A 13,769-nucleotide genomic window follows, 5' to 3' on the forward strand; every position below is an offset into this window, starting at 1 on the left:
CAATCCTGTGAGGTGGCGACATTATCCCATTCTACAGAGAAGCCAATGAAATGTCTTGCCCGACCCACAGAGCTCAGAAGGGTGGCACTGGAGTTTGAACCTGAATCTCCCAGCTCCAAATTCCACCTTCATCTGAGGGTCCTTAACATTTACTGGGCTCAAGTGACCAGACAGCTGTCTGTGGGCTCATTTAATAAGGCCTGCACCACCAGCCTGATGCTATTGAGAAGACCTGTCCTTCCCACATGCAAGGGAATGCTGGGGGAGGCTCCAGGTTGAGCAGAGAGCCCAAGTGGATATAGGGAATCCCTACTGAAGGGGCCTACCTTGGGGCCCAGAGGTGCCAGTCTCATGGGTTTGTCCTTTGGGCCCGATCCCCCCAAGCCCTTCTTATCTGTGTCTACAGCCGCACCAACCGTGACATCATCCACTCCAAGAGTGGGGTGTGTAACGCCATGAGGGCCAAGTTTTACAGTGTGGCCCAGGAGGCCGGCTTCTGTCTGCAGGACAAGATGGAAATCCTCATGAAGTAAGAACACATGCAGATCCATTCGCTCTAAGGACATTTACCTGGCACCTACTATATGCCCGCCCGATGCCAAGAGCTAGGGAACAAAGGCGTGTTTCTTGGGCTTGAAAAGTCACCAGAGAGAAGAAGGGAGAGGGGAGGTTGATAGGGGTAAAGGGGATCAAATATCTGGTGGCAGAAGGAAATTTAACTTTGGGTGGTAAACACACAATGCGCTGTATGTATGTATGTATGTTTGTATGTATGTATGTTTGTATGTCTATGACTTGAAACCTATTTGATTTTATTAGGCAATGTCACCCCAATAAGTTTAAGGAAAAAACTATTCATAAGTTAATGAAGAACAATACTATAAATAAATATTACCAAATTTCTTTAGCCAGAAAAAAAAAAAAAAAAAGCTCATAGTCTCTCCTGGAAAATAAGGGCAGAAACAAAATAATTGAATTAATTAGTATATAGGTCCAAATTACGATCATTGCTATACCGGAAGAGAAAAGGGGTGCTATGAGAGAGAGAGAAACCAAAAGGACCTGATTTTAGGCTGGGTAATCTGAGAAGACCTCGCTAAGGAGGCGACTTTAAGGCTGAACCCTGAAGGATAAAGAGGTATTGGTGGCAAGATGAGATGGTGGTAGGACATTCCAGCCAGCAGGAAATGTGCACACAAAGTCCTAAGGCTGAAAGGGACATGGAAAATTTGAAGAGCACTGAGAAGTGGTCGGTGAGAGCTACATCATGCACAGCCATGCACATCATAATTAAGACTTGGAACTTGATTTTTTAAGAGCACCAGGAGGCCACCAGAATCTTTTCTTTTTCTGTTCTGACAACCCAATAACTTCCCCCCTTCCCAGCCTACCCTTTGAATGTAGCGACCATTCACCCCAATGAACTCATCCATTCAATGAAGGTTGCCCTTTCGGCATGGATGGGCTACCGGCTCTGGGCCATGGGTTCAGGGATGATTTGCCCCCACTTTCTGGGAGCTTCCAGTCCAATGAGGGAAACAGACAAGGAAATAGGCGATTACCACCCAAGGCAATGAGGGCCACTAGGGGAGCAAGCAGGGGGCTAAGGGAACCCAGGAGAAGGATGTGCTGCCTAGCCTGGGGCAGCAATCAGAAAGGTCTTCCTGGAGGAAAGGACATTTTCAGTTTAACAAAAATAGTTGCTATTTCCAGGACACTTACTATGTCTCCTGTCATGGGTGTAAGAGCTTCATGTTTATCATTTAGTCCTCACAACAATTCTGTAGGGTAGTTGCTGTTATTAGACTCGTTTTATAGATGAGAAAAGTGGGCTCAGAAATGTCTCTTATTGAAGGTCACCGAGTTGTTAAGGAGTAAAGGTGGAGTTTAAACCCAGAGAGTCACACAGGAAAAGTAGGAGGGAGGAGAGTTCCAGAGAAAAGCAACAGCGAAGTCCCAGAGGCCATAAGGGTGGGCCAGGATCTGCCAGTAACCAGGTGTGGCTGGGGCTTTGGTTGCTTGCAAGGTAATCAGGAATAGACAGAGGCCAGATCATAAAAGGCCTTACTAGCCTGGCTGTGGAGGTTGAATTTTATCTCAGAGACTTTGATCATGAGCCAAAGCATATATTGCTGAGAAAGAAGGGATGGGAGGGATGAAGAAGAAAGTGGAAAATATTGTAGGGGCTGAATAGTCCAGTGCCTTGGAGGGCAAGTTACTCCCAGGACTTTATTCTCAGTAAAATGGGAAGCCACTGAAATTCATATATAGGTGAGTGACATGGTTATATTCATAATATAAAGTCTCCTTGGAAAGACAGGACACATGCACAAAATGATAAGGGAGAGGGGAAGAGAGGAAACAATGAGTTAAACACCTACTATGTGTCTGACACTAAGCTCAGCACATTATACATATTATATTATTTGATTCTCACCTCCGAAAGCTAGGAATCATCAGTATCCTCCATTTAACAGATGAGAAAGCGAATACAATCAAAACTAGAGAGAGACTCAGGGCTAATTTTATTTGAAAAATTAAAAAGTGACTGGATTAAGCAAGAAAAGAACATTTCAGCACCTTGGAGAGAGCTGTATCATCTTGCCGCCGAGCCAGATTGTAAATTAAGGAGCAGCAGGGAAGGTTAAGAAGGATCTCACAAAGCCACAGGTGTTTAAGTCAGATCTCAAAGGCCAGCTAGGATGGTTATGGGAGAAACAGATCTGACCCTTCTTCCTCTTTCTCATACAACCTGTGACGCAGGCGCCAAGAAGAGAGAGGTCTCCAGAAGTTCCATTCTTTTGTCCTCGTCTCAAATTTCCAAAAGGATATAGCAAAAATGAGACGCCAAATCTCCACCGTAAAAGGAGATGCAGAAGAAATTGCAGACCACTGGTAACGCTCCTGAGAACCAGATAAGATGGTCCTTGACGGAGAGGGAGGGGGTTACGCAATCACATTTGATCCCATTATCCTTCAAGATAGAGAAAGGCATTGCTCCAAAACTGTCCTGGACCACCAATAGGGCCCCCCAAACAGGCTACGTCCATAGCGCAATCAGGCAAGAACCCCCTCAGTTCCCGAAGCACAGATAATCCAACCAGCTCTGTTCTCCATATTTATCTTGTGTTCAATTCAGCCTTGCAAATAAGGACTAAGTCCCCGGCCCCTATGGGAGCAGCAAATGAGGCAAACCATCCTGAAGACTTCTAGATTCTGAGGTCTCTGGGGCGATCACTCTATTTCCCCCAAATAATTTAAGCCTTTAAGGATATAAAACTGGGCAGGCATATCCTAGGAACACTGTGCCCACAGCACAGCGGCGATAATAAATACAACAAAGATCAACACGAACTGAGTGATTCTTGGATGGCAGACACCACCCTAAGCAATTTTCATACATTATCTACTTTATTCCCCACAAAAATCCTGAAGGGTACATATTAACCCCCACTCTACAAACAAGGAAACTTCAGGATTTAAAGCTGTGCCTAACCCCAGTCTCCGTGTGGTCATCCACAACACAGAACCAGAGTCTAAAGAACTGTGATTTCATGAACCTCATCCTGGCAGGGTGAGTCAATCGAGATCTAAGAGTAAGATGAGAAAGTCTACAATTGTACCCAGAATCCCTTCCATGATTTTAATAATGTGGAACGGGAGCTTATATATAAAGAGACATAAATACATACATAAATATATATATATATATCATAAAACATAAAACATAAAGCAGCATAAGGAGCCCAAAATGTATGGTAGATGATCAATACCTTCTTTAAATTTTTCTACTGTGTGTGTACATAGGGAAAAACTTTTTTTTTTTTTAACAAAAGAGCTATCATTCCCCCTTGCCTTTTTAAAAAGAGATACCTTAAACTCTGATCACACCTGCACCACCTCCAGGTTAGACTCTACCTAGTTCCCACCATCTTGAGAAACTACCCTCACACTCTGTCACAGCATTCAGGAGGGTTCTCAAAATCCACTGGAACACACCAAGCCGTGGCCCAAGCTTACTCACGATCAGAGATCTGGGAAATACACACATACTTCCTCCCTCCACCCTCTATCTCGCATGTGAGAGCCTCCTGCATTCTGGAAGGTACCTCACAGTTGTATCCATGTGATGTCCTCCCTGGCCCGATGAACGCTCATAAGTGAAGTTTCAAAATCTCTGTCCCTTTTCACATCGTCTGCTTGATAGAAAAATCATACATGCATCTCTTTAAAGCATGTCCCTACTTTTTTTTTTAAATGAGAATGCAAATCATGCTCCAGCTTTCATCACTCTTAAAAATTAACAATTTGCCCGATTTGGGGGCCTTTTACATTTAGGATGGAGGAGAGGCCCCCAGATAAAGGCCGACGCTGCCCTGGAGACACCACATGATTAGTAGAAAGAGAGTGGATAGGACGACCTGACTTGACGTGCCCGGACCTAATTTCCAGCAGCTCTCTAATTGGCCCTCTCTTCTTGAAATCGAAGGTACTTTGATCTGCTGTCCAAACTCCCTGAAGATCTGAAGAATTTCCGTCCCGCCAAAAAGATCCTGGCAAAACTGCAGAAGTTTGGGGAAAACCTGGACTTGAGGATCAGGCCCCACGTCCTCCTCAAGGTGCTACAGGATCTGAGAATCTGGGAACTGTGCTCTCCAGACATTGCCGTGGCAATCGAGGTAACCACCACAGCCTTCCCCCCTCGCAATGCCTTGGGTGCCCTCACCCGATCACCCCTCGACATCCAGGCACTGCTTAAGTGCTGAGGACACAATGAAAAACACATAGAGATCTCTGCCTTCGCGGAGCTTATCATCTGATAGAAGAGGGGTTGTCACATGACCTTGGTCGTTCAACTCCAGGGGACATCATATTCTTTGTTAAATGGTGCCCCCTGGAAACTTGGAGGCTCTGGAGGGACATAAATAAATGGACAAGTGGATAAAGTAACTGGCAAGCGTAATAGGGAGCCCTCTAAATCTGGCTACTAAAATTGTGGCCCATGGACCAGCGGCACAGACCTCACCTGGGTGCTTGTTAGAAATGCAGAATCTCTCGGGCTCTAGGGCTGTAAACCTTATCTACCTACTCAGAATCTGCATTTGAATAAGATCCCAGGTGATCTGTATGCACAGCGAAGTTTGAAGAGCGCTTGTTTAAGGTAAAGGTAGAGGGTACCTTTCCTAATTAGGGTGACTGGGGAATGTGACTTTTAAGCTGAGACATGAATGATGAAAAGACAGCACCATGAAGAGAAGGAGAAAGGCTAGGTCAAGAAGAGGGGACAGCACATGCAAAGGCCCCAGAGCTGAAGAGAACTTGACTTGTTGGAGGAACTCATTGGTAGTCAATGGGTTTGGAAGAAAGCCAGCAAGGAAGTGCATGGTTCCAAGGGGATTAAAGAGGTCAGCCTGTGCAGACCTTTGAAGGTCAAGTTAAGGATTCAGATCTTTACACCAGGGTGCTGAGGTGTCGCTGTGTGGTTTTCCATGGTAGTTTACCATCACCGGCCCACTCTGGAAGTTCCTAGTGCATCAAAAGGTTATCAGCAGATGGGGAAGGGAGAAAATCTCCACACGAAGGTGTTAACAGATGTTAGTGGAGTCACTGCCTTAATTTTATCAGATGGCATATGTACATTCTAATAGGGCTTTCAATGCTCAAGATAAAGAAATGACTCAAATGGTGAAATCCTCATGCCTCTTGGCGCTTTCATGCCGTGTTGGCTCTTCCACAGGCTGACCTAGGTGTGTGTATGTGCGTGCAAGGTCAGAAGTGGGGGAAGGGGGATGACGCTGAAGACCAATTCATACATCCAGACTCCATTCCCTGCATCCTATAAGGATCTTTCCGGAAAGACTCTAGCTGATAGTCCAAAACTAACTGTCTAACCTCCACTTGTCAGTTATGGGGTCCACCTTCCACATGCCAGTTATGGGAGGTATGGAAGTGGCAATCTCTAGTGGGTAAGAGGAGGAGGAAATGCAGGCTCCGCACCCCCCGCCCCACTTTCTGAGGTGAGTTCACAGCCCTAGCCAGTTAAACTTAGCATATTCCTCTCCCAGTGAGAACATCACAGAACGTCTGATCCCTGGATGTGGAGTGTCTTAATCTAGAATCCATATGAAACTACATTCTGTGTCTTACCTTTTCCTGGAAGCAAACCCATAGCTGTCATCAATTCTCAAAGGGATCTATGAACCAAAAGAAGTTTAAGGACAAAAGACTTTTTCAAAAGATATTAAGGAATAGAAAAAAGAGAAAAAGCAGACAGCTAGGTTTTCCTGCTCTCCTCAAATTTCTTTGGATCGATATTAACAAGAAGGGACTTAAAATTAGCCGGTTGAACCAGGAAACTAGAAAGAGATCTTTTTCTTAAGAAAACCACCCCCAGCGTGATGCTCCGGGCATTATGAGTGCTCCATCCTGGAGCCACCAGCCTTAGTCACAAATCTTCTAGGACCTGAGGGCTTGAGGGGCAAAAAGACCAGATTTCCCACCAAATCTGAGGCTGCCACTATATTTGCCCCCACAGTTTGTGCGAGAACACATTGTCCATATGCCTCAAGAGGATTATATCAGCTGGCTGCAGAACCGGATCAGCATCCCCATCCGGCCCTACAGTGCTCAGACATAGTCTGGGTAGACCAGCTGTCCCAGTGGAGGAAGACTAGCCTATACTATGTTCCTGCTTCCCACTTATGTTCCTGCTTCCTGCCTAACCTCGTACATACTCACTATGATGTAGTGAGTGTCATCTGGAGACTGACTTCCGGAAACATTCTAGAGGTTGATACTCCCAAGTGGAAATGCCCCTCAACCTCACACCTCCATTGCAACCTTCCAGTCTCTGTTCCTCACTGGTCCAGACTGACTCTACCTACTCCCTCTCCATATTCCTTCACCCTATTCCTCTGCCTCAAATTCTAGATAATAAAATTGAGCTGAATGTTTGCTGTCCAGCTGGGAAAGAGTTGAAGCTGTGGAATTTGGGTATGGTATTCAGATTCTAATAATGACAGTTACCATTTATTGAGTTTTTGTTACGCAAAAGGCCCAATGCTGGGTGACATTACCAGATAATATCATTTAAATCTCACAATAACTTGGCTAAATAGGTACTAATGTCACCCACATTTCACACTATTGGAGTTAGAATATATTTGTTAATACAGATAAAGCCATGGATGGATCGTTGGTTGGGTAGATGGATGGATGGTGGGTGGCAAGGATTGATGGACGGATGGATGACGGATGGATGGATGGATGATGATGGATGGATGGATGGAGCAGCTCCCAACAAGGCAAATAGTGTGCAAGAAAATCTTAAGAGTCTGCATATATTTTCTGGTGGTCTTGGCTGCACAAAAAAGCTTAACTTCCTGTCATCTCATGATGTGGATGGGCTCACCGTTGTTTACTCTCTTTTCTCATCTTGGTCTTATGCTTACCTACCCTCTCACTAAGTGGTACGAGCTGCAGTCATTTTAACTCTCACACTGGTGGCTGAGTTGAATTAATTAAACAACCGGAGCTGGTTTGCTGTTATGCCCAGATTATCAGAACACTCATATAAGCTGGGACTCAACATCTCTCCATAACAACCCAGAAGGGAGGCAGGTTGAGTTGAATTTGAACTATTCTTCAGTCTAAGCAACGTCTAACTCATCCATTCACCTATTCAGTTATTTACTCATTCATTCGATGAATATTTACTGAAAGCCCCATGTGCATCAGCCAAGTTCTAGGTTCCGAGAACATAGCAATAACAAAAGCAGCAAGACCCTTGCACTCCTGGAGTTTTTGTCGAGACAGACACATCACCCACGGGTGATGGGGAGGGCAGAGGGACTGCATAATATCACATGTCTCTCTACTTTAATATCCTTGGTTTAGCATGATGCCTTGACAAGCCATTGGGGTATAAAGAGGAGATGTCATTTGTAAAGAGTCTGCCAAAGTTAAGAAACTGTAAACTTTTGTATATTAAACAGGAATTGGGGTGCAAGAGAGCAAAGGAAAATAGGAGGGCCATAGAAAAAGAGGAAGGAGAAAAAGGGGGCTGAGAAACATGAGAGCCAGAAGAACCCCAGGGGGCAGGGGGCTGGGACCAAGCAGGAAAAGTTCCCGGGTGGGGCTGGCTGATGATCTCAAGAACTAAGCAAAGCAAGCCAGCCAGCCCCATGCCGTCACCTTGAATCTTCAGGACTTTCACACACACCCAAATGTCCCCAGAGTGATGTTCTGAAGAAACAGGAGAAGACTGTGTTCTCATCTGGTCTGCTTGGGGCAAAAAAAAAAAAAAAAAAAAAAGAGCTTTCAGGACTCAACTGAATAAAATAAAGAGTTCAGTAGGAGCAGGAAGTCAGAGGTAGACTACTATTTATTACACGCAGCCTGTAAGTGGCACAGCCGAGCCTAGAACGCGTCTGTCCGTCTTTGGGCAGGCGAAATGTTGAAATCACAAGACTTACTCCACCCGCCCACTTGCCACTTTCCAAGCCTATTTCTCAAAGCTGTAACACCATCTAGTGGCTCTTGTTAGTATTACGCTCCCATCACGCTTGCCAGCAAAAAAAAAATAACCTGCCAAAAAGCAAGGCCAAAGCATTACCAGCGGCAACAAGACCTACTCTGCTTAGGCAAGGAGTATTTATTCAAACAAAAGAAGATCTCTTTTTACTAAAATATATTAAGGACTAAAGGGAGGCACTACATCACCTCCCAGCTCCCGGGCTCAAAGAAGAGCCACCGAAAGAAGTACTAATGTGGAGGCTTTTGTCTTGGGATTCAAATTGGTCATCTTTTGGTGCAGACCAAAACAAGATCTTCAGTAACAATATATTTTAAAAGCCGCTTACATCTTCCAAGTGGCAAAACTAACTATGCCAAAACCTTTCCAAAGATGTGAAAAGAATCAGAGATGGGAGGACATGACCCAGTTAAAGGTGCTTCTTGAGGCACCTTTGTTTCCAAAGTCCCAAGAACGTAGGAACAGACATGAAAAAAGAAAAGCTGGGGATTGGGGCAAACATCCAACCTTGCATAATTTGAAGAAGGTGTTCGTGGGAACAGATGCGTTAAGGTGGAGACGGACTCGGACCGACTGGAAAACTGCGTCCTGCAGGGGGCGACTGAGAGAAGGGGGCGCAGGGTGCAGTCTGGTGGGTGGAAAGTGGGCGGGCAGCCCATGGGACCTTGTCGTCTACTTGAGCTCGCGTATTCATTGAGTACCTACCCTATTCCAGGCCACACAAGAGATGCCGAAAAGAGAGACGCCAAGGCCCCATGTTCTAGGAGGGTTAGTTAGACATTGGTTAAGAGAGAAGGTTCTGGTGTCAGACTGAGAGAATTCAGATCCCAGTTGTGCTCTCACTCGGTGCATGACCTCGGCAGGTATCTTTACTTCCACATACCTCGCCTGTATAATGGACATACGACTAAGGAATCAACGAGACAGCATGTGGGAAGCATCCAACTCACAGGACTCCATTAAATGGTAGCTATGACAACAATGGAAGTGATGGAGAAAGTGGTGCGGATGGAGCACAGAGAAAGCCACCTCCCCAGTCTGGCAACTCAAGGAAGGTAAATCGGACCCGGTCTTTAGACCCAGGCAGTGAAATCTGACTCTGGCTAATTTAACCCTGCGTCTTTACACTGCTACCTCCAGGAACATCAAGATCTGACTGCCAAAGCCTACAACTCAGGATCGCATCCAGCCTGCAAGAAAGACTAAGAAAGCAAGCTCTGACTTTTTCAACTTTTATAATAGGAGGAAGATTCATCAAGTGCAAGATTCTCAAAAAAAAAGGAAAGGACAGGAATTCAGATGTAGCCACAAGAAAATACGCAGAAGTGTCCTCCAGAGGAAGCTTCCTGGGATAAATACCTTCTTAGTTGAGCCAAAACCAGTCCACATCCCATATTTAGCCACTGAAGAAACAGACACAGAGAGGTAGGCTTTTCCAAGGCCACAAGCTTTAGAAGGAGGGGAGGAGAGCAGGGCTGGGAACGGGGAGCAGTAGGGTTCAGGAAGAGACCCGGAGGAGACCTCTGATGGGGCTGTGGGAGACAGATGCTGAAAGGCTCAGCCAGAAGCTGACGTCCAGCCTAGAAGTGGGGGCAGTGGGGGGAGAACAGTGGGCAGTGTTAATCTCCAGGCCTGTGAAGAAGCTGGGATCCAGCACAGGAGAGTATTGCATAATAAGGAAATTCTCTGGGGTTTATCCCCAGTTCTTGGGATGGAACCTCTAAACCCTTGAAAGTTCCCAAATGATAGGAGTATCTTTGTTATTCATGGGTGGGGGGCTGGGGTTCAGACCACACATGAGTTTATGCTAATGAGGTGACCAACCATATGATTAGAGGTCAGAGCTTTGAGTCATGTGATGTCAGTGTGTCCTTCTGAAGGTCAAGGAGAGAAGGGAGTTCAAGTTCAGACACAGGGTCAATGTGCCTGCATAATAAAACCTGAATAAACACTCTGAATGCCAGGAGCTCCAGTGAGCTTCCCTGGTTGGTAATCACACCTTCATGTGCCAGAGGGCGACACATCTTGAAGACATGGAAGCTTTACATTTGGAACCCTCCCAGATCTCATCCTATGTAACTCTTAATTTGAATGGTCTTTATTTGCACCCCTTATAATAAAACTGTAGTAATGGATGTCACACTCTACTGAGTTCTGTGAGTTGCTCTATTAAATTATTAGACCTGATGGACAACTGGGAACCCCCAAATTGTAGCCAATCATCAGACATGTAGGTGGCCTGGGGACTCCTGAACTGGTGGCTGATATCTTAATTGGGGGCATTCTTGCTGGAGGCTGTACCTTTGACTTAACTCTGCGTAGTTGGCATCACGATTGCATTGCAAGGAGAAAGCTGTAATCCAGCAAAGGGCTATATCGTTCCAACACTGTGGTTGAGCCTCTGTCAAGGAAAGCCCTCATTCAAAGGTAAAGAAGGCATGCCTTCTCACACCCCTCCTCTTCAGGTAACAGCCCCTTCCCCTTGACTCTCATTCATCATGGATGGGGCAGTGCTTCAACCCCAGTGCTAGATGTGGTCATGTGACCAAGACCAGGCCAATCCAAGCATTACATTGATCTGATCATAGCCAATGGTTCAGGGATGGACGCCAAGGTAATCCAATGAAAGTCAATCCCTGAACTTCTTTTGGAATTGACGAGAACGAGCTTTCGTCTAGAATTGTTGACGGTAAGGATGAAATAAGCCTGGAACTTCTGGGAACCACCACACACAGAGGCACTGCCAACAAAGAGAGGAAAGCCACACTGAAAAATGCAGTAAGAGAGATGATGCATTTTGGTTACATCATTTGGGCACCTGGATCTAACCAGACTTTTAAATTGTTTAGTTATGGAGGCCAATAAATTCTCTTTTCCGCTTAAGCCAGATTCAGTTGGGTTTCCTTCGTTTCCAACAAAAAGATTCCTAATGAATGCAACAGGAGAGAGAAAGGGAATCAATCCATGGACAAGCATAGCCAAATTCTAGACACCCCTGAGGAAGTACCATCCTCCCACAGGGCTGGTAGGACAGTAAGGAAAAAGCCTATCATCAGATGTATCATGCAGGTAAAGCTACGAGAAAATCCTGAGTTAAACCGATAACATCAATCAAGAGAAAAAGGAAAGACTTAAGAACACATGTTTTATCACTCAGCTTTGCGGCAGGTGTGAAAGTGCCCATTTGGATTTAAAAGAGCATGAAATAAATGTAAGGTGGGGATTGTTATCAGAGCCAACTCTCACGTATCTACCGCTGTGAAAGGAAGCGCTGGGTAAGTGAATGTCTTAGCTCCACGGTCTCCAAAGTGGGGAGGTAGGAGTGGGCGGTACCCAAGACGATCCATTAGGGAGCAGGAAAAAATACCAGAGTGTATATTTATAGTTATCTTCTCTTAAATTTAAGTGTAGTTGGTCGACAATGTTATATTGCTTTCGGGTGTACAAGAGAATGATTCAAGATTTAAACGCCTTACAACAGGGATCCCCGACCTCTGGGGCCATAGACTGGTCCTGGTCCATGGCCTGTTAGGAACTGGGCCACTCAGCAGGAGGTGAGCGAGCAAAGCTTCCTCTGTATTTGCAGCTGCTCCCCAGCACCAGCATCACCACCTCAGTTCCACCTCAGGTCATCGGGGTTTAGATTCTCATAGGAGCACCGGTCTCTGGTGCTAAAAAGGTTGGGGACCGCTGCCTTACAACGTGATCACCACACTAAGACTGGTAATCATTTGTCACCGTGCAACTTATCACAATATTATTGACCATATTCCCCTTCACCTATTTACAGTTATCTTAACGTAAGTATATTTTAAGCATAACTAGTAATTTAGATGTGAGTTGACCCTGGAACCTTCACTCAGTCTATACTGAGAACGGCATCATGTGCCTGGTATCAAACAGTCAAGCCAGGAAACCCAGTGGAGGTGACAGTTCTACAATACAAAGCGGTTAATAATGTCACTGTTGTCTTTTCATACCCAGCCTTACTTTCAAGAAACTACAATGCCTTCATTAATATTGACATGTATCATTGTATTACTTTTAGGTGTACAACGTAATGATTTGATGTAAGTATACACTGTAAAAAGAATTCCCATAAAAAGTCCGTCACCATACAACATTACCATTGTTTTCTTGTGATAAGAGCTTTTAAGATCTACTCTCTTAGCAATTTGAAAACATAGCAGTTGCCCCTTCACGGCTGGAGGTGCATTCCAAGACCCCCAGAGGATGCCCGAAACTGCAGATAGTACCAAACCCCACATATTCTGTTTTCTCCTCCACATACACACTTTTTCACATGCATTTGATGGCTTCTCTCTGGCACATCTGAATTGCCGGCATCACTACTCTTACACTTTGGGGCCATTATCAGTAAAATAAGCACGACAATAACATGACAGTCGATCCGACAACCTAGTCGGCTAATAAGTGACTACACAGCATGGAGACGCTGGACAAAGGGAGGAGCCATGGCCAGGTGGGACGGAGTAAAACAGCATGAGATTTCATCAGCGCTACCCAGCACAGCACACTATTCAGAATGGAACGCAATTTAAAACTTACAAATTGTTCATTTGGGGAATTTTCCATTTAATATTTTTGGACGGCGGTTGGCCACGGGTCACTGAAACTGTAGAAAATGACATCACGGATAAGGGGGGACTACTGTATATAGTACAATATCATGAACTATAGTCACCATGCTGTACATTGTATCTTATAACTGGAACTTTGTACCTTTTGGCCACTTTCATCCAATTCCCCTACCGCCCACCCCACCCTCTCTGACAAACACCAGTCTGTCCTCTGTATCTATGAGCTCTTCTTTCAATCTCCTGCCATATTAATTCTAGAACACCGAGCATGCCTAAGACATCGTCACTGCTCTCTCTGTACCCGTGATGTGCTCAGGTACTGGGAGATTTACTACCTGAACTTGCACTTCACGGCTCTAGACGACTGTTTTCGCCGTGAACCCTTCCTCTGCTTCCTCCTTGGCTGTCTGGCTTCTCTTACAACAAAACTGGGATTGCCAAGACAAACGATGGGCCACACGTGTTCAATTAGAAAGCTAGCTTTTACATAGAGTTGTTTTTTTATACCTAAGTTCCAGTTTAATGGTCACCTTTCCAAAGGGCAAAGACTACCAGGAAGTCAGATGTCTCAGAACCTGACTTAAAGAGCACGAAACAACGGTCTGTGACGTCTTTTAGTTGTCCCCACAAACTGA

The 13,769-nt window shown here is 45.2% G+C and overlaps 1 protein-coding gene across 1 annotated transcript in view; it reads left to right on the plus strand.

Moving 5' to 3' along the window:
* Positions 1–6,957, plus strand: part of CCDC60 (coiled-coil domain containing 60) — a 139,413-nt gene extending 132,456 nt beyond the window's left edge. Inside the window, exons 11-14 of the mRNA XM_039868275.1 lie at positions 407–529; positions 2,764–2,895; positions 4,490–4,679; positions 6,536–6,957. Of these exons, the coding sequence (XP_039724209.1) occupies positions 407–529; positions 2,764–2,895; positions 4,490–4,679; positions 6,536–6,637 (547 nt within the window). The 3' untranslated portion in view covers positions 6,638–6,957. The remainder of the gene's footprint in view (positions 1–406; positions 530–2,763; positions 2,896–4,489; positions 4,680–6,535) is intronic.
* The last annotated feature ends 6,812 nt before the right edge of the window (positions 6,958–13,769 follow it).

The sequence above is a fragment of the Pteropus medius genome, unplaced genomic scaffold, assembly GCF_902729225.1.
Source record: "Pteropus medius unplaced genomic scaffold, Ma_sr-lr_union100, whole genome shotgun sequence".
NCBI classification, from domain to species: domain Eukaryota; kingdom Metazoa; phylum Chordata; class Mammalia; order Chiroptera; family Pteropodidae; genus Pteropus; species Pteropus medius.